At 42.1% G+C, this 22110-nt stretch overlaps 1 protein-coding gene across 5 annotated transcripts in view; it reads right to left on the reverse strand.

The window, feature by feature from the left end:
* The window catches only part of LOC149146562 (protein TRANSPARENT TESTA 9-like), a 201869-nt gene that overhangs the window by 135148 nt on the left and 44611 nt on the right, over nt 1-22110 (reverse strand). For all 5 annotated transcript variants that reach the window (XM_089449352.1, XM_089449350.1, XM_089449353.1 and 2 more), the window contains exons 8-10: nt 21899-22022; nt 21614-21803; nt 21107-21444 (exon numbers count right to left, since the gene is read on the reverse strand). In XM_089449352.1, coding sequence (XP_089305478.1) covers nt 21107-21444; nt 21614-21803; nt 21899-22022 — 652 coding nt within the window. The remainder of the gene's footprint in view (nt 1-21106; nt 21445-21613; nt 21804-21898; nt 22023-22110) is intronic.

Below are 22110 nucleotides of genomic sequence, written 5' to 3' on the forward strand. Positions count from 1 at the left end.
ATCACCAAAAGCCTTATTCTTCGGATGAAGCTCCTCGTCTCGCAATTCTTCCTTAATGAATTCATCCCACAACCTGTTCAAGCCCACCAGCATCTCTCTGGTGCGAAAAATAAGTTACCCAATTCCTACTACAGCTACTGATGTTAATTCTTCTAATTGATAATTCGATTAAACAATTTACTTGTGTGCTACGGCAAATATCGAATTAAATACATTGTAGCCTACACAAAATAAAACTGCAAAAACTAAATACGACACAGGAAAGAAATAAACATCATAAACATCTACAGTTATTTTTGGACAATGTCCTCGGAAAAACCCAGTGTGGGAAAATCAGTGCAGCAGCTGAGGGTTTTATTATTATGCAGTAGTAATCTGAGTACAAGTCAATAGATGCCCAAACTGGCAATCTGATACAAAGAAACATTGACAATGAGATAGTGAGAAAAATCTCACACTGTCTGCAGTTCTGAATTTGATCCAGGCTTTGGATGGTTGGTGGCCCTACACTGGCTCTGAGCAGCCTCTTTGGGGTTTGTGTCACCTCTTCCACGGATCTCCTGTTGTCTGGAACTTCGCTCTTCTGGCCCTCCGGTCTCACACCCCGACTTCTGGCTCTGGAACTCAACTTCCCAGCTAAATATCAGACTCCCTCTGAAGCTCTACGCTACCTCTCTGACTCTCTCTCTGTCTTCTCTGCCTTGCACTCCCCAGATCTAGAAAACTTCCTCCAAGCTATTATCCCTGCCCCTATCTCACTGCTTCGACTTTATTGAATCACTTCCGGCAACTCACAACTGCTACTCAAGAAATCGATTCTCTAGCAAAATCGAACTGCTCAAGTGTCTTTCTCCAACCACATCAAACTCCTTATAATCCCTCATTGGAGCTCCAACGGCCAGGATTAAATCATAATCAAGGGATAAGATTAATTGCAAGTTGATCCTCGTCTTCTTCTAGAAGATTCACACCGGATTTAATTAATACCCTTTAATTAACCAGATTTCCTAAGTTTAGACTTAGGAAACCATTATAAAGAGTTAATTATTTTAATTAAACCATATCTCGGTGGAATTTTCCCAAACGATTTCTAGGAATTGAAGAATACATGTATTCTAGCCTTTCCACAAAGTTTCGTGGCTAGAACACATCTGATGCTACAAAAATCAACATCTGGCAATAATCACTTTGATGAAAAACATCGATTCTAGAGTAAACCCCTTCAAAACAATCCTCACCATATCAGAGTTTGTAACAGTGTTTCTAATGGCAGCATGCTCATCTCAAACTTGAGACAATTTTATCAAATACGAAGTCACTCCTTAACCCTGCATCACCTTGGTGGACTTCAACTTATCCTGCAATACCAATTGTCGCTTCTCATTCTTATTTTGGAACAAATACTGAAGAGCTTTCCACATCTCATGGGCACTGCTCTTCCCCGACAAATGAGGTATCAAAGGATCCCTGAAACCATCTAGGATGATTAACTTGGCCTTTGTATCCATATCTTCGTACACTTCTAGCTCCTTAGGTTCAGTCGGCGTCTTGATCTATTTCTTGGCAAAGTCTTAGATCGTGTTCACCATCAAAACTAACTTGATCCTTTCCTTCCACAGTCTACAGTTAGATAACCCTTCCAACCTATCCTCATATTGTAACCCAATCGACAACTTCGACATTGATATTAGCCCTTCAACAACAATATAACCAACTCCCTCTTGAGTTGTACTTGTTTTGCACACTCGAAATCACTGGCCCTTCAAAGTAGCTCTAATACCATGTTGTTTTTCCATGGCACTGGAGAATCTATATTAGGGTCTTAGAATCTCTGACACAACCAACTCAAATGCCACAACAAACTACTTTGCACAACAGAATATATACAGCTGTAAATCAACTATTGCACAAATAAACAACTTTTTTACAAATTTTCAACAACCCAACTTTGTTATATTACCAATCTATAAAACAATTGTTTAGGGGTCCCATACCAGGGATCATGGCCCTCATACAATCACTAATATAAGAACACAAACTAGGGTTTGGTTTCAACAACTATGACCACCAATTTACCCTGAACAAGATACCAACTGACCTACTAGTTGATGTAGTGCACTTCACAGCTTCACTTGGTTGTATCTCGAACACAATTGTTGGTCCCGCTTCCAATCTGCAACAACACCAATCTACCTCTATCAATGAATCCTGCTCTATGTCACTGAACATGGCTCACCAATCTGCCTTCTAGTTGATTAGTAGTCCACCAACAAATCAACACAGGGTCTTCTTGTGAGTTGTTCACAACTTCGTTTGTGAACAACTCCTAAACTACCCATTGTCGCTCCTCAACACTTTGGGACTTCTTCCCTCTATTCCCTTTTTGTATTGCTTCAATGAAGACAAACTTAGGGCAGGGAGGTTGCCCACTTTAACTCTAGATATTCTTTCTTCAACAGTAGACTAGGGCCGATTCATAAGCCTACTTGGCTGCCCTTATTCCTCCAAGAAAAAAACCCTTAAGCTTGACTTCCTCTACCCTTCTTACCACTCTCAATGTCCTCAAAAAGTTGATCTATGGCATCAAAGACACCTTACTACTGCACTCCCAACATACCTTCAAATGCCTTTCAATATTGTCCAAACTATGACCCTCATCCACTAGCAACAAAACAACTTGAAAACATCCAACATACCTCAACACTTGAAGTCTATTCCAACACTATTCCTGAGCATACCTCTGTGGATTTCCATCCCTTGGTTAGGGCACCATAAACTATTGTACGTCAGTCGCAAACTCAGCTTCAAATCCACTCAAAATATGCTTTGTCTACTTCTCATAAGCCCTTATCTCCTACATTGCAATTATGAGATTGTGCAACCCTAAAACACAGCTTCCACCTAGACACAATGCCTCAGTCCTGCATTTGAACAGAGGCTCAACCTTCCTCCTCAGCTTCGGTAACAAATGCGGCCTATACACAGAGAAACAGACCTCCTACGCATGCCCAGATTCAGCCCCTATACTTTGGCCTACACTCTTCCAAACTTGGCCTCCAACCTTTCACAAGAAAGAACCAAAAACAACCCTTTCTCAACTTCAACTAGGGCACCAATGGAATGTGGCCAGATCAGAGATCTTTTACCATGATTCGTTGCACTTGGATGTGAGAATGAGGCTCCTTCTCATCTCTATTTATATGCTTCTCTAGGGTTAACGGCTAGCCCATCCAAAGGGTCTCCTCAAGTCAAGGCCGACTTGAATCTCTAACCATTTAGCCCACATGAAACACAAAAAATTAATCTCTCAACCAACAAGGGAACTCTTGGTGCTTGAAGCAACCCCTTGCTCCTCTAATGGTCTCTATCATCTCCAAGTGCCAAGTCATCAGAATACATCTTGGTTTCACACCCACAAGCTTGGGTGTAAAGCCCACATCTTAGGTACTTTAGCCCACAAAGCCCTTGTGTGGTGCAAAATCCCCCACGACCCTGTACCCTAGGGTTTGGAGTACCTCCCAAGCTACCAATATCAACACTCCCTCCTAGCGAGGGAGGTACTTCCAAGACTAGGAAGTAACTCTTCATCACTATCACTGTTGGCGACACTACCCCAACTCCCGGATCTCACCACTCTAGCATACCCTGAAGCATGAACTACACCCTTCTCGGAAGTGTCACTGCCACAAGAAGCCTCCTGGCACTTGCTTCTTCTTCCCCTGAAATGCTTTCAAGCCTTCCCACGGTTACTTCTTGCAAGCTATAGAAGCACCCTTGCTCCACCAAAACTCGGCTCCCTTTGAACCTCTGGAACCTGGACCTTCTCTTGCTTTTGCTTCTCATGATCAATAAGTTTGCCCATCAGTCGATATAGACCATGCTCCCTAACTCCAATGACCACTCCACCAGAGCTAGAGCCTTTAGGCATGAGCTTCGCTTTCCTATCCTGGAAAATCACATCAACCGCCTTATGCTTAATCACTGAGACAGAAAATTTGTTACATTTGAGCTCTAGTACATATAGTACATCATGAACTCACATAAACTGATCTGACTCCATTCTGAATGGCATGACACCCAATCCTATGATCTCCTTCTGACTCTTGTCGACCACCACCATGTGCAACTTTGAGTCCCACTCAGCGAGAGTCTCAAGTACATCACGCGAACTTGTCATATGCTTCGACGCACCACTATCCATGTACCATGCAGCCTCGTTGATGGCACCCTCAGAGACATGAGAAATCAGAGCAAAATCCTCACTCTCCAATCTCTTGGAAAGCTCGTCTATCTCAATATAAGTGGCAACACCTGCAACCTCCCTAAATTTCTTCTTCTCACCCTGCTTTTTCTTCGGGTAATTCATCGAATAATGACCATACTCACCACATTTGAAACACTTCAACTTACTTAAGTCCTTCTTTTGTTTGCCCTTAATCCTTGTTGCAAGAGCCATGTCATCATCAGAAGCCTTCTTCTTCAGATGAAGCTCCTCATCTTGCAATTCTTCCTAAATGAAGTCATCCCACATCATGTTCCAGTCTGGCAGCTTCTCTCTAGCAACGACCCCTTTGATGAATGGCTTCCATTCTAGAGTAAACCCCTTCAAAGAAATCCTCACCATCTCAGAATTTGTACCAATATCTCTGATGGCAGCAAGCTCATCTCAAACTTGAGACAATCTCGTTAGATACGAAGTCACTCCTTCACCTTGTATCATCTTGGTGGACTTCAACTTATCCTGCAATACCAATGGCAAGTTCTCGTTCTTATTCTGGAACAAATCCTGGAGAGACATCTCATGGTCACTGCTCTTCCCCGATAGATGAGGTATCAAAGGATCCTTGACACCATCTAGGATGATTAACTTGGCCTTCGTATCCATCTCTACATACACTTCTAGCTCCTTAGGTTCAGTGGGCTTCTTAATCTCTTTCTCGGCAAAATCCCAGACCCTGTTCACCATCAAAACTAACTTTATCCTTTCCTTCCACAGACTATAGTTACACAACCTTTCTAACATGTCCTCATATCGTAAACCAATCGACAACTTCGACATTTCTATTAGCCCTTTAACAACAATATAACCAACTCCCTCTTAAGTTGTACTCATTGTGCACACTCGGAATCACTGGCCCTTCAAAGTAGCTCTAATACCATGTTGTTTTTCCATGGCACTAGAGAATCTAGGTTAGTGTCTTAGAATCTCTGACACAACCAACTCAAATGCCACAAAAAACTACTTTGCACAGCAGAATATATACAACAGTAAATCAACTAGTGCACAAATAAACAACTTTTTTACAATTTTTCAACAACCCAACTTTGTTATATTATCAATCTATAATACAACTGTCTAGGGCTCCCATATCGTGGATCATGGCCCCCATACAATCACTAATACAAGAACACAAACTAAGGTTTGATATCAACAACTATGACCACTAATCTACCTTGAACAAGATACCAACTGACCTACTAGCTGATGTAGTGCACTTCACAGCTCCACTTGGTCGTACCCTGAACACATTTGTTGGTCCTTCTACTCCCAATCTGCAGCAACACCAATCTGCCTCTATCAATGAATCCTGCTCCTTTAGGTCACTGAACACGGCTCACCAATCTTCCCTCTAGCTGATCATTAGTCCATCAACGAATCAACACATAGGGTCTTTTGTGATTTGCTCTCAATTTTGTTTGTGAACAACTCCTAAACTGCCCACTGCTGCTCCTCGATAATTTGGGACTTCTTCCCTCTATTGCCTTCATGTGTTGCTTCAATGAAGACAATCTCAGGGCATGGAGATTGCCCACTTTAATTGTAGAAAGTCCTTCTTCAACAATAGACTAGGGTTGATTCATAAGCCTACTTGGTTGCCCTTATTCCTCCAAGAAACAAACCCTTAGGCTTCACTTCCTTTTCCCTTCTTATAGCTCTCAAATTCCTCAACAAGTTGATCTAGGGCATCAAAGACACCTTGTTTTTGCCCTGCAATAGACCTTCAGATGCCTTTCAATATTGTCCAAACTAAGACCCTCATCCACTAGCAACAAAAATACTTGAAAACATCCAACATACCTCAATAGTTGAAGTTTGTTCCAACACTGTTCCTGAGCATACCTCTTTGGATTTTTGGCCCGTGGACTGGGCGCCATAAACTGCTATACACCAATCCCAAACTCAACCTCAAATCCACTCAAAATCTGCATTGTCTACTTCTCATAAGCCCTTATCTCTTGCGTTGTAGTTATGAGAATGTGCAGCCCTAAAACAGAGCTCCCACCTAGATACAATGCCTTTGTCCTGCACCTAAACAGAGGCTTGGCCTTCCTCCTCAACTTAGGTAACAAATGCGGCCTATAAACAAAGAAACAGACCTCTTAACATGCCCAAATTCAACTCCTAGACTTCAGCCTGCACTCTTCCAAACTTAGCCTCCAATCTGTCACAAGAAAGTGTTGAAATATGTATATAGGTACGGTCTTCAAAATGACAGATGTAACCATGATTTTATGTATTTAACGAAAGGAGAAAAATAAATTTATTATTGTAAGTCTTGAGGCATGGATTTCATGCTCAAGAGAATTTATTTATAGGTCAAAGAACCCATTAAATGCTTCTAGGTTTGTTATAAAGTCATTAAGTCAGTGTCATGTGAATGACCCATTTGGGCATGTTACAAGGAAAATTTATTGAGTCATAATCAAGTCAAAAGACCCTCTAAGGCCTCGTCCTGGCATAAGGTTCAAGTCGGCCTAGAGGAAGCAATTCGACCCTATGTGAATCCTATATAAAGAAGACCTCGACCTCATTTGGAGAACACACTCTCACTCACACAAGTTTGATCTTAAGGACAAAAGGAAGTGCAAAGAAGAGGAAGGCTAAAGAAGGAGAACAAGTCGAAGTTTTGGATTTTCTTTTAGGCTACTTCTCTCCACACGTGCAAAGGAATTAGGGCACATATTGTTGCAGTGAAACCAAGTTGCAGAATTGAAGTTAGGTCACCAAGAAGAGTTGTTCTGGAAGCTAAATTCTCTAGGAGAGAGAATCTACCCAAGCGAAGAAGAGAAGTTGAAGTTTCTAGGCATAACGAAGTTGCAGTTGCAGTTTCTGGTTGCCGTCGAAATTGAATTTTCTGGTTGCAGTCGAAGTTGCAGTCTCTGGACAAGTCAAAATTGTAGTTTCTAGGCAAGTTGAAGTTGCAGTTTCTAGGCAAGTCGAAGTTATAGTTGCAGTTGTTGAGTAGGTCGAAGTTGCTGGAAGGAGAAGTTATTCAAAGAGGAAGCATTGACTTGGTCTTGGAGGGGTTCTTGGTCAAGGGTCTAGGTCTTGGAATTCATCAATTGAAGATTCTATAAGAAGAAGAATTCTTGTGGGTTTTCCTCTCAGGTTGGAGAGGTTTTGGCCCTGGCTGATCGCCTACATCTTGTGTCCTTTGTCTCATTGTTCTTTATGGTTTGGTAGCTATTTGATGAAGAAGAACACATAATAACAATAAAGTTTAAGAAGAAACTAATTAAGAAAAGTAAAAAGTCCATACAAGCAGTTATCATTATAAGAGAAATCATCTAATATCATTGGCCTAGATTTTTCAACAAAAAGAACCAAAACCAACCCTTTCTCAACTTTGGCTAGGGCACCAATGGACTGCAGCCAGAGATGTTTTACCTATGATTCGTTGCACTGGGATGTGAGAATGAGGCTCCTCCTCACCTCTATTTATACGCTTCTCTAAAGTTAATGGCTAGCCCATCCAAAGGTTCTCCTCAAGTCAAGGCCAACTTGAATCTCCAACCATTTAGCCCACATAAAACACATAAAAAATTAATTTATCTCAAACGACAAGGGCTCTCTTGGTGCTTGAAGCAGCCCCTTGCTCCTCTAAGGGTGCTCTATCATCTCCAAGTGCCAAGTCATCAAAATTCATCTTGGTTTCACACCCACAAGCTTGGGTGCAAAGCCCACATCTTGGGTACTTAGCCCACAAAGCCCTTTTTTGGTGCCAAATCCTCCACAACCCTGTACCCTAGGGTTTGGAGTACCTCCCAAGCTACCAATCCCAACATAGAGAGAGTGTGCATCATATATAATGTTTCATGACTACCTATAGTTTTGTTGTGAGCTGGTGTGTTGTATTACAGAGATCAATGGAAAAAGGACAGTGCACATAGATGAAGCGTAAAATAACATACTCATGCGCATTGTATGTGTGGCGACCAGTGAGCAGAGTGTTGCTTGGATCAGACACCTATAGCAGAGATCGAGGCAGAGCTTATTCTCTGTTATGTTGAATGAGTGCGCACTATGCCAAGCGATGGTACATTCACATTATGGTTGTGATATGGATCTGTAGCAGTGCGTAAGGGAGTTATGCGTTGGATGCATAAGAGCTTGTAAATCAAGTGTGCATGTCAGAGACCAAGTGCGTTGAGTCCAAGATCTTTGGTTGGGACAAAGCACAGTAATGAAGCAATGCGAAGTGTGTATAGTCCAAATATCTGTTGGTGCAAGCTAAATGCTTTCTTGTCAACATTTCTAGGAGTCAACAGTCGAATGCCTTAATTTATAAAGAGGCCAAGTTCACAAGAGGATAAGCCATCCTGTTTGGTTGCCAAGTGGGTCACTTGAGATAAGGGATGAATCAGGAATCATAATAAGCCCACAATCTTCTGAAGTTTATTTTCCCTGAAATGTCTAAGGCCGAATTGTTACTGTAAGGAGGCCGCAAATTTCTTCAACAAAGGTGTTTTTTTACCAAAGTTTGGTTGTTGCTGAGAGGTCTATGTGATACTAGTCAGTAAGGCTTTCTCACGAGCAAAGTATGTATGGTTGAGCTCATGGTTTGGATAGATTTGTGTTGCAAGGAGCACATGCACATGAAGCGTTGTGTTGACCATTGTAGCAAGGGGGAAAGTTATCTTCCTGAAGAGGCCAAGACCATCCTCAGTGGACCGAATAAGCCAGAGACTGAATTTGACAAAGTAATTGCTTCTCAGAAATTTCCAGCAAGTCGTGGCTACAGTATTGTTTATTGGAGGGTGAAATTCCCTTCATTATTAGGGTCGAGTTCATTGGCATCCTTGGATCGAATCTACCTTGGACTAGAACTATAACCAATCATTTTTAAGTATGGTTCATAATACATATGTGAGTATAGCATTATATGCAACACTTTGGGACAAACCTATATAAACTTGCCATTTTGACCTGAGCGCATTCATGAAGCAAATTTCCTGAGATTAACTATTTGCATTGGCTGGAAATTGTTTTTTCAATCGTTTCCTGAAGCAGAACAAAGTGTTCTAGCATATTGGAGGCCAGAAGACCGAATTGAAGCAGACAATGCAATGTCAATAGTTTAAATTTGTTGTCCTCTTATTTGTGGTTCCCCATTTAATGCTTGAATTTTTCCATCAATTCTTGTCATAAAAATGTTGATGTTAGTAAGAGTTATTTTAGGTATCAAGGGATTGCATCTTAAGAGATTTGCATGATTGTATGGGTTTAATAGTATTATTGTTGAGCAGAACTATTGTGACAGAGTTGATATACGGAGAGGTTGCATGTATCTTGGCACAAAAAGTTGAGTGCTTGATTATTGGGTTGTTATGCCATGTATGCTACTAGTAAAATGTGAGAGGTCTATGTATTGAGTTAGCTGGTCATATTATTGTGATATTATTGTGTAATTCTGTTGTGCTATCAGCCAAAGTCATGTATGAGTTAATATGATGTACTTGTTATCACTGGGCTAAACTATGGAGAGACTCACAAAACTCCTGAACCACCATGCATCATTGGACCAAAAACACAAGCAAAACAACAAACCTTTATCAAGGAGTCCATGCCATTCTTCAAGAAGAGCAACCAAGGGATTTGCAGAAGGGGTCAGAAATCGGACACAAAATCTTTGCACTTGGGACAAATCTGAAATACATGAGGGTTACAGTGAAAGCCCTTCTCAAACTAGAAGAACTAGACTCACTCCTTTCCAAGGTGAACCAGTCAGAGGGGAAAAAGTTAAGTTGGGCTCTAAAACCAGCCATGCTTTCCCTAATACAACACAAGTTCTTGGAGTACCCTTGTGAAGGGGTCAAACTTCCAATTACTGTTGAAATTTGGTACCGGAGGACAGGTGGTTCCTTTAGGCTTTGATCTTTGGCCTAGGGAAAAGTGTCCAAAAGAATTTAATTTTTCTCCTAAAGTGACTTTATAATTTTATAAAGTTAAATCTAATTTAAAAGTGACTTTAAGTGATAAAGTTACTAAGTCTAATTTTAAAGTAACTTTTATAAAGTTAATGAAAAATTAGAAAGGAAAAGTGACTTTGGAAATAAATGACTAAGTGGGTCTTTATTAAAGTGAGGTGAATTAAAAAATAGAAAGTGAGATTTAAATGAGAATTTAATCTCAGCCATTGATCTAAATCTATTTCAGCCATTGGATTTAGAGATCACCCAAAAGTCACTTGGATCACCCAAAAGTCACTTGGAGTTATATTAAAGGAGGAAAAGGAGGAAAAGGTCATTCATTCTTTCATGAGCAGATTGGGAGAAGGAGAGCAAGAGAGCAAGAGAGATTTCTGAGCAGGGAGGAGAAGGAGACAGCAGCTTGGCATACATTCCAAGGCAGCAGTTGAGCAGATTTGTACAGTTGATTCAGCACATGGTGAAAGGCAGATTTTTGCACAAAAATCGAGGAGCAGTTTGCTGATTTTTCTGCACACAAAACGGAGGCCGTACAGCATTTATTGCTGTCCTGTTTGCTGTAATTTCCAGATTGCTGTGAGGCACGGGAAAAGAGATAAGTTGTAAATTTGCTTGCTGATTTTTTGCTGAATAATTCTCACTGTAAAAAGACAATTTTCAGAAATAAAGAAGAGCTCTCAAACTGGTTTTCCCCAAGAGTTGTAGGGGGTTTTTCCAGGGTCAAGTTGACCAAAAATATCAGTGTTTTAATGTGTTTTAATGGCTGTTTTTGATTGCTGATTTTTAATTCTGCAATTTCCAGCATTCTGAAAAATTTCCAGAATTTGTGTTTTCAGCAATATTTATTTTTTTCAGTTTGTTAAATGTATGGTTATGGGAATGGGCATTTAACTACATGGGAGAAATAAGGAGAAACTGAAAACCGGGGTGGGAAAACAGAAATTTTTACATGGTATCAGAGCTTGAGCGCTGAAGGGCAGTTTGGGACAGCAAAAGGAAAAATTACAGTTGCTGATTTTTCACTCAGAAAATTCCAGCAAGCTGATTTTTTCATAAACAGCAGTTTTATCTTTACTACAGCAGTGCTATTCTTTCAGTTTTAGAACAGCAGGATGTCATTGAGATTGAGGGTGGAGGATAGGCTGGATGGGCATACAAATTACAGTGTTTGGAAGGAGAGAATGCAGAGTATCTTTGAGGAGGCAGAAGTCTGGGATATCATGGTGCATACAGCACAACACCCTGTTGTTGTGCCCACTGATGTTACTCAGTTGGCTGAGTATAAAAAGAAAAACAATAAGAGTAAGAGGCTGATTCTAGACGGAATCAAAGACCATTGCATTCCTCATGTGAGAGGAAAGAGCAATGCCCATGAGATGTGGACAGCATTGTCCAATCTCTACCAGAGTACCAATGAGAACCGGAAGATGGTCCTGAAGGAGAAGCTGAAGAACATTAAGATGGGTAATGATAGTGCAGCTGGATATCTCACAAAGATTACCAATGTGAGAGATGAGTTGGCAGCGATTGGAGAGGCCATTCCACCCACTGAGTTGGTGCGGATTGCAGTGAATGGCCTCCCCCGTTCATGGTTGAACTTTGCTGATGGGGTTTGTGCACGTGAGACCCTTCCCACATGGGAGAGGTTTTGGAATGATTGTATTCAGACAGAGATCAGGAAAGGACAGCTTGGGGCAGCCAAGCCAGTTGAGCAGGATGAGGATGTAGCACTGGTGGCAGGAGGCAAGAAAGGCAAAGGGAAGAAGCAGGCTTCCACAAGCAGTGGTGGGGGCAAAGAAAAAGGTAAAGGTAAACAGGGGAACACACAGAAGGACTATTCCAAAGTGAAGTGTTGGAATTGTCAGAAGATGGGACACTATGCAGTTGTGTGTCCGGAGAAGAAGAAGAAGGGGAAGAACCAGGACGTGGCAGCTTCAGCAGAGATTGAGGACTTTGCTGGTCGTTTTGACCGAGAGTTTGCGTTCACTACGTGTGAGTCCTCTAGTGCAGGATCACCTGCCACACAGGTTCAGAGGGAGCATGCTTTTCCCTCGATTAGCGGAGCATCTACAGGTATCTGGTATGTGGACAGTGGGGCTTCACGTCACATGACAGGAGTCCGGGAGTACTTCTCAGAGCTTTCAGAGAGTGGCACTGATATTGAGGTAGTACTCGGTGATGACAGAGTTGTTAGAGCAGTCGGGGTGGGGACAGTGACATTTCAAAGGGAGTCCAAACCTCCCTTGAAGGTGTCAGAGGTTCTTTATGTGCCAGGGATGAGGAAGAACCTCATATCCGTCTCAGCTTTGGAGGACAGAGGATATGAGGTACTGTTCAGGGGAGGACAGGTGTTGATGTATCCCAGGGGCTCTCCAGCTGATTCAGCTAGAGTGATAGGTGTACGCCATGCAAAGGTGTACAAGTTTGCATTCCAGCCCCCTTTGGCATTGAGCTGTAGTACCGACAGCAGAGCTAGCAGTTCTGAGTTGTGTGAGATTTAGCACCGCAGGATGGGACACATGTATCATGGAGCCTTGAGGACATTGCGGGAGATCACCACAGGTGTGCCAGATTTCAGTACTGATCACTTTGATACTTGCAGAGGTTGTGCGATGGGCAAGTTTGCCAAATCCCCTTTTCCCAGCAGTGACAGCAGAGCGACGGGGATACTTGATTTGATTCATTCCGATGTGAGCGGTCGGATGTCTCATGTTTCCTTGAGTGGATATGAGTACTATGTTTTATTCATTGATGATCACTCCAGGAGGACCTGGATTTATTTTTTGAAGACCAAGAGTGAGGTCTTCAAGCGGTTTCAGGAGTTCAGAGCTCTTGTGGAGACTCAGACAGGTCGAAAGATCAAGTCCTTGAGGTCGGACAATGGAGGAGAGTACACCCTTGGAGAGTTTGTTGACTATTGTGCGGAGGCAGGCATTAGGAGGGAGTTCACTGTTCCTTACAACCCCCAGCAGAACGGGGTTGCGGAGAGGAAGAACAGATCCATCATAGAGGCTGCCAAAGCCATGATACATGATCAGGGGTTGCCATTGTTCTTGTGGGCAGAGGCCTGCAACACAGCTGTTTACTTGCAGAACAGGAGTCCGCATCGTGCCTTGGGGCACATGACTCCTGAGGAGGCTTTCTCTGGGAAGAAGCCTGATCTTGGTCATCTTCATATCTTTGGATGCATTACATACTCCTATATACCCAAGGAGGAGAGGACCAAACTAGAGCCCACCGCAGAGAAGGGTATCTTTGTGGGCTATAGTGAGACCTCAAAGGCCTTTCGGATTTACATTCCTGCACAGAGGAAAGTTGTTGTCAGACGGGATGTGAAGTTCGAGGAGGACAGGGCCTTTAGGAGGTCACGGGAGTTAGAGTATCTGGATCAGCCAGACCCTCAGCAGCAGTTGAGTCAGTCGCAGGGATCCAGTGGGCAAGGATCAGGAGGATCCGGAGGTACATCTATGAGGATGTCAGGTCCATCAATGAGCAGTGGCTCGCCGAGCCAGAGGGGTGGTGCTCTGGGCAGCATGCAGAGCAGTTCACTAGGGAGTCCACTGATGGACAGTTCACACGGTACCTCAGCTTTTACAGGTTCAGGTGCAGGCAGGAGGACAGCAGACAGACAGTCAAGAGTTCAGGCTACTGATGATGATGAGGAGGAGGAGTTTCATTCTCCGGTGGGAGAAGTGCGCTCAGGGAAGAGGAAGCCCAAGTGGCTTCAGGACACCTTGAGAGATGCCACATCTGTTGCTGAGCCGAAGAGGCCGGTCAGAGAGAGTAGACCACCTGAGAGGTTTTGTAGCTATATGGCGATGGTTACCAGCATCCTTGACTCTGAGCCTTCTAGCTATGAGGAGGCAGCTAGCCAGCAGGTCTGGAGAGAGGCCATGCAGGAGGAGTATTCTTCTATCATGAAGAATGATGTTTGGGAGGTGGTGCCGAGGCCTGAGGGCAAATCCGTGGTTACTTCCAGATGGCTTTACAAGGTAAAGCATGCTGCATATGGCAGCATTGAGAAATTCAAAGCGAGGTTTGTGGCTAGAGGGTTCTCCCAGGTAGAGAGAGTTGATTATGAGGAGACCTTCGCTCCCGTGGCTCGATATACTTTGATCCGCTCCATTATATCGATAGCAGCAGAGATGGGTTGGAAGATCCACCAGATGGATGTGAAGACCACATTTCTCAATGGCTTCATACATGAGGAGGTGTACATTGAGCAGCCACAGGGCTTTGAGGTGCATGGGAAGGAGTCCCATGTGTGCAGATTGAAGAAGGCCCTTTATGGCCTGAAGCAAGCTCCCAGAGCTTGGTACTCCAGGATAGATGCATACTTGCAGGGGATGGGTTTCACAAAGAGTGAGGCAGATCCGAACCTTTACTTTATTGTGATTGGTGAGGAGCCTCTCATTCTGGTGCTGTATGTGGATGACTTGATCATTACAGGTGCAGAGAGACTCATAGAGCACTGCAAGAGAGATCTTGCGACGGAGTTTGAGATGAAGGACATCGGCTTGATGCATTACTTTTTGGGTTTGGAGGTGTGGCAGGAGGAGGGGCATTTCTTCCTGGGGCAGGGGAAGTATATTGTGGACATCCTTAGCAGATTCCACATGGAGGATTGTAGAACCATGTCGACACCGATGATCACCAACTGGAAGAAGCTTCATGCTTCGGATTCCGAGTTGGTGGATCCCACATTGTACAGGCAGCTGATTGGTTCCTTGATGTATTTGGTCAACACTAGACCAGATATCTGTTTTGCAGTCAACACGATGAGTCAGTTTATGTGTGAGCCTAGGAAGGTTCACTGGGTGGCTGCAAAACACATTTTGCGGTACTTGCAGGGGACAGTGGATTATGGTCTGGACTACAGGCAGGGAGATGGAGTGAGATTGGCAGGATACACTGATTCTGATTGGGCAGGTTGTGCTTCTGATAGGAAGAGCACTTCAGGGTGCTGTTTTGGGTTGGGTTCAGCAGTAGTGTCATGGTTCAGCCGGAAGCAGCAGTCAGTAGCACTGAGTTCAGCGGAAGCAGAGTATATGGCAGCCAGTCTAGCTAGTTGTGAGGCCATCTGGCTTCGCAAGATGTTGTTTGGCTTATTTGGTCAGCCGTTGAGACCTTCAGTGATTTACTGTGATAATCAGAGTTGCATTAAACTCACGGAGAATCCAGTATTTCATGACAGGTCAAAGCATATCGAGATCAGATATCATTTCATCAGAGACTATGTTCAGAAGGGAGCTGTGAAGCTTGAGTATATTTCCACTGATGAGCAGGTTGCAGATATTCTTACCAAAGCCTTACCACGGGGCAAGCATGTCTACTTCAGAGACAAGATGGGTGTGGTGAGGAACACCTTCCTCGGTAAGAGGGAGTGTTGAAATTTGGTACCGGAGGACAGGTGGTTCCTTTAGGCTTTGATCTTTGGCCTAGGGAAAAGTGTCCAAAAGAATTTAATTTTTCTCCTAAAGTGACTTTATAATTTTATAAAGTTAAATCTAATTTAAAAGTGACTTTAAGTGATAAAGTTACTAAGTCTAATTTTAAAGTAACTTTTATAAAGTTAATGAAAAATTAGAAAGGAAAAGTGACTTTGGAAATAAATGACTAAGTGGGTCTTTATTAAAGTGAGGTGAATTAAAAAATAGAAAGTGAGATTTAAATGAGCATTTAATCTCAGCCATTGATCTAAATCTATTTCAGCCATTGGATTTAGAGATCACTCAAAAGTCACTTGGATCACCCAAAAGTCACTTGGAGTTATATTAAAGGAGGAAAAGGAGGAAAAGGTCATTCATTCTTTCATGAGCAGATTGGGAGAAGGAGAGCAAGAGAGCAAGAGAGATTTCTGAGCAGGGAGGAGAAGGAGACAGCAGCTTGGCATACATTCCAAGGCAGCAGTTGAGCAGATTTGTACAGCTGATTCAGCACATGGTGAAAGGCAGATTTTTGCACAAAAATCGAGGAGCAGTTTGCTGATTTTTCTGCACACAAAACGGAGGCCGTACAGCATTTATTGTTGTCCTGTTTGCTGTAATTTCCAGATTGCTGTGAGGCACGGGAAAAGAGATAAGTTGTAAATTTGCTTGCTGATTTTTTGCTGAATAATTCTCACTGTAAAAAGACAATTTTCAGAAATAAAGAAGAGCTCTCAAACTGGTTTTCCCCAAGAGTTGTAGGGGGTTTTTCCAGGGTCAAGTTGACCAAGAATATCAGTGTTTTAATGTGTTTTAATGGCTGTTTTTGATTGCTGATTTTTAATTCTGCAATTTCCAGCATTCTGAAAAATTTCCAGAATTTGTGTTTTCAGCAATATTTATTTTTTTCAGTTTGTTAAATGTATGGTTATGGGAATGGGCATTTAACTACATGGGAGAAATAAGGAGAAACTGAAAACCGGGGTGGGAAAACAGAAATTTTTACAATTACAACCTGTTTCAGTAACATCATGACGTTGACTGCACCCATACCCCTTACAACAATGAATATATGAGGGGAGATTTCAGACTGATAGTAGAGACATTTCGGGACTTGAATAACACTGTGGGTCCTACCTTTGGAAAAATGGTCCAAATTTTAGGAATCATGGCCATAATCAGATCATATGACATCATGTTTGATCTAGAGTGTAATGACTTGATTCTTCAAATGTTCCGATGCTTTTTCAGCATTAAGGAACATCATCCTGACACAGTCAAAACAAGCATGCAATCCATTTTGTCTTCAATTATGGGTGGAAGAGATCCCATTTGCAAGAAGTTGCAGTCTAAGTTGTTGGCCATTTGGAGGAAGGGACAGTTGGTATCACTTGCTGCTTATGAACTAGCCAAAAGGGTGGTTGAGCATAACATAAACCTGTTCAGGGGACAGTTGGCCAAGGAGGATTTGTTGAGGATTTGTAGACCATACAACAAGAATGAGTTAAGGAGACAAGGGCTTTGCTTCATCTACAGGGGACATTAGGGGCCTAACCACTCATGCTTGAGTGACACAGAGGAGATTATGAAGGTAAACCAGGAGGAGATTCCTTCTTACGATTTTGATGAAGATCACACTTTTGTAGTTGAATCCATTGACCTCCACGAGGATACCTTTGAGGAGCATAAGCAGTCATGTGGAGTTGTGGACAGCAACCCAGATATGCATCTGTGCTCAATGGGTAAGTATGATGAGTCACTAGTGATGCTTCAGCATGAGCAACATATGGTGGAGCATGAATCAAATGAGGGAATTGATATGCCTAGTATGCATGATGAGCCATCTTTGGAGAGCAATTTGGAGACTCAAGTTGGAGACATGGCAGAGATGGATTCAGCCATTGTTAAGGAGCAAACAGATGCACAAGCAGCCAGCAGAGATGTCGCACTTTTAGACAACAACCCTCTCCAAGGATACATAGATAGGGGCTTGCAGCACGGTTTGCCCACTTTGGTCCATTAATGTTAGAGGGGTTGGGTTTTCTGTTGATTTTGGGTAGCATCGAATGTGCTCTAGCTCCAAAATTTTGTGGAGGGGCTAGAATACATGAGATCTCCAAGACCCAGAAATCGTTTGCAGAAATTCCACCGGATGAGGAGTTATTAAAAATAATTAATACTTTTTAATGGATTCCTAAGTCTAAACTTAGGAAAATAAAAATATTAATGGGTATTAATAAAGATAAGGGTGAAAAGCTTCTAAGAGACGAGGATCAAGTCTGTTTTAATCTTAGCCGTTGATTAGAGACTTAATCTCGGTCGTTGATTCATCAACAGGAAAAGTATAAGAGAAGACTTGAGGATCATTTGGAGATACACCAGTGGATACTCAGTATCCCAAGGAAAATCGATTCTCAAAGAGAAGGAGATCGATTTCAGAGGGAGAGTTGCAGGGTGGAGGAAGAGGAGGGCATCAACAACAGTCAGTGACTGAGGAGGAGGTGACACAGAGGTATTGAGAGACAGCGCAAAGGGAAGACGCAGTCCTCACACAAGCTGACGCAGAGGGACACAGAACCACACAGAGTGACGCAGAAGTGGGAGAAGGGTCTCCAGGGTGTCAGAAAGTTTCCAAGAAAGGGATGAACCTTGTCTTAGGTGTTTTCTCTCAGTAGTGTCTCAGTTTCTCTGTAAAATCATTCCTTGTAAAGAGATTATTGTTGAAGATTAATAAAACCCTCATCTGTTGCACTGGTTTTCCCACATTGGGTTTTTCCAGGGACAATTGTCCAAAAACAACTGTGTTGATGTGATTGGTTCTTGTGCTTGTTATTTTCTCTATGTAATTATGTGATAACTGCAGTAGAATTTATTTTAATGTTTGTTGAAGGGATTTCATAAATAACTTATTGTGAGAAATAAGTAGGTGAAATAAATCAGTTACTGCAGTAGAATTTCAGGTTAGAAATTTTCACATTTCCTAGATGGATCTTGTTGATTGACCGGGCCAAGCTGCATGAGTTGGGTACGGTGCAGCATAGTGGGCTTGTTCCATATACAAGAGCCCATCCATCCAATCTTTCCCACAAGATGGATTGGCGAGAGACCATGAGTTGGTTCAGGGGCATATTACAATAGGGGCCTTTATACATGAGGGATGCTACAGGCACCAATTAGCAATAGGAAGTAGGCTGACAGCTCATCAACATTCCAAATGCACTAACCCTACATCAATATAATGGGAATGCTCTTGGGCGGTGCCAAAAGTTGGATTGGACAAAAGTGATTAGTTGGTATTCGATTGATGGAGTCGCACAGCTAGAGCCATGGCTTATGGGTGTTGATGATTGGCCATGGTGGCATTAGGATCCAGGAGGATTTGTTGATGGCAAGATGAGTCAGAGATTGGTTTGGGATCCAAGCATTGAGGAATCCATTCATGGTTGGGTAGAACAAAGGCATGGTATTGTACAATGGTTTGTATGGGATCCGGGAGTTGATCCTCAGTTGCACTAGACCGTCAAACTGGTAGGCACATGTGAATTGCTTGAGGGCAAACAATCTTGGGGCAAGAGGATTTTTAATGTTCCTTTTCCTGGATTCCCTTATGGTGTGGTCAGGATGGACTTCCACGATTGGTGGCAGTCACGTCACCGAAGCAAGTTTACTCCATCAGTGGACCCAGAGGCTTGTGGAGGGGCTTTATGGGGTTTAGCAGAGTTTGCTTGCCATATTCCATTATCAAGTTCAGTGCCGCACAGCTTGCTTTTGGTTTCGTTGCATTCCAATAATTCCCATAAAATGGGGTTATTATTGAGCCTAACTTAATTAATTACGCTTAAGGTAGCATTCCAGGAGGAATAGTTGATACTAATAGAACACCTTAGTGTAATAGCTCGTTGGAACTAGAACGAGAAGATCTACAGGATGGGATGATGAGAAGTGACTTTCAGTGGCCTGAGGAGGGATGGTGGCTGATTTACCATTTTCCCAGATTAAAAAGTTGGTTTGATTAAATAAAAGGAGGGAAAGTACTAAATGGAGAAAAAGGCCAAGTGACTAAAATAATAATAAAATAAAGGCTTCTAGAGGGGTCCATCAAATCTATAAAAAGAGTAGGAGGAGATGATTTGGGAACATCTTGGAGTTGAGTATGTTTCTTGTGGAGAGGTTCAGAGAACCGAGAGACGGAAACCCTCGGGTGATTTGGTGAGAGTGGGCAAGGACCCATCTCTTCCCTAGGTGAATTCATCCAGAATTCACAGGTGCACTCATCAGTTTAGTTCAGTTCGGTTATGGAGCGCCGGTGCAGCATTGGAGCGGATTGTTTGGAGGTCAGTCTTCTGTCTCAGCCATATCAGTATATTTGCTTGTAAACCCTATTCAGTTAATAAAATAAAGCTGAGTGTATTTCTGTTCATTGTGTTATTGAATTGTCATGTTCTGTGTGTTGCATTTTACTGGCAATTTGCTGTTAAATGAACGAAATTTTATATGAAGAATTGTGGTTGAATGAAGTCCCGGAAATTAGCCCGATATTCTGTTCTGGAATATTACAACAGATGCATAGCATGCTTTTTCAATAAGGTCACATGATGGCTTCCTACCCAAAACAAAGTGTGGAGAGTCAAGACTAACAAGTCTTCCAAGAACCCCCCTATAGAAGAAAGATTAGAAAAAGGAAACACAGACCCACATGGTGGAAGGGTATTGAATACCACCACTGCTTGATAGAAATGTTAGGGTCCACCAAGGCCATGAAACTCAAAGAAGAAAAGGAATTGCCTAGCAACAAAAACTCGGAAGAAGTTGCTAAATCCAGAGCAGGCTATGGTGCCTCTCCAGCTTTGTATTGCGCTAGGGAAGAAGAAAAAATGGGGAGAATTGACATCAATACACGAAAGAAAAAAAGGCATCACACCCAAGAATACGTCTGAAGAAAGTCATCTTTTTTAAAGAAACCAGAACTGATGTTCACATTGGCGTCAAATTTGGAGTTTGCAGAGGTAAGTAGTACCACATTCATTAAAGAAAAACAGTCAGGCGTCTCAAAAAGGAACCTTCTCAGCAAACAACTGATCCTGCAAATTCAACAGAATTGAGATCTGGTAAAGCATACTAATAGCGTATTTTTTCTCTTAATTTTGCCATCTAATATATTGCCAAACAGGTATAGTTCGGACGTTATATTTCACTCTTTCTTCTATTTTAATAGAAAAAGTGGATTTGTTCCTGTCTTAAAAAAGCTATGGTAAACATTTATGTAGCATTCCCAGTTAAAATTTAAACAACCACCCTAAATGTTAAAATTTAACAAAAATGGAAACCAAAGCCCTAACAAAGAGAATGTGAACTATGATGTTGATAGAATGCATTAAAAACAATAAACTGGTACTGGACAAGAGAAATTGTTACAAGCACTCAAAAAACAAATATTGAGAGCCAATGCACATTGACTGTCATTAACTTACCTCAAGCTAAGATTCTGGTCCAACCCACATTCCTCCAAAATTGCAATATTCGGAGAGTGAGTTACAGATGACTCATTAGCATTATGCAAATCATCCTGCTTTTGCATATTTGCATCCACGTTCCTAGAAGAAGATGTAGCTTGATCTAACTTTTTGGTCCTGGGTGACCATTCTTCAATGGATTCATGACCATTGCACTCAATATCAAAATGCATACTAAACACCACTGCTGGGTATAGAAGAGCAGCTCCAATGCTATTCACCAAGCCTTTGAAACGGACTTCTTTTAAAATGAAAGAAAGTAAGTACAAAGATGTATGAGCACTTAGCCGAGTACCCTGCATATAATGAGTAAGTACAAAGATGTATGAGCACTTAGCCGAGTACCCTGCATATAATGATCAGAGCACAGTCCCAAAAGCTGAAGTTTCATTATGCAGAGTGAGTTAAAAGGATATTTAGTTACAAAATATCTTAATTCATGCAGAGCAGTCAATTAGGACTTACAGTGGTAGAGGATGAATTAAGTGAAGGCAGCAAAATAGGTAAAACCAATGAGTGCAATAAATGATGTGTCATTAATCTACTCAAACAAGCAACACCAGCAAAGATGACGTCATTGCAATAGCAAAGGTTGTCTCCAATTTCTGCTAGTACCACAAGCAATTTCTCAGTGATCTGGGAAGAATCAGATGCCCTGCATCAGAATCAAATAGGTAGTTCATGAGACAAGCTAAACACTGTAAGAACACAAACATGACAGTTTTTATCACAGGCTATTGGCATACTTACTTTGATGCATCCACAACAAGAGCATCTACATTTAAGCACTGCTGCTGCAAAATTTTCACCAAATTCAGGAAGTATCCCGCCAGAGGAGGACTCGTGATGAATTTATGAACATACTCATCAGTAACTGTGAACAATAAAACAGAAATCCAATTAACTATAAGAGATGCCATTCTTTCTCCACAGTTCAATTGAAATGTGCTATATGACCAAAA

Source organism: Pinus tabuliformis, chromosome X, assembly GCF_031772625.1.
Source record: "Pinus tabuliformis cultivar Carrire ecotype Pingquan chromosome X, CPIR1, whole genome shotgun sequence".
Taxonomy (NCBI): domain Eukaryota; kingdom Viridiplantae; phylum Streptophyta; class Pinopsida; order Pinales; family Pinaceae; genus Pinus; species Pinus tabuliformis.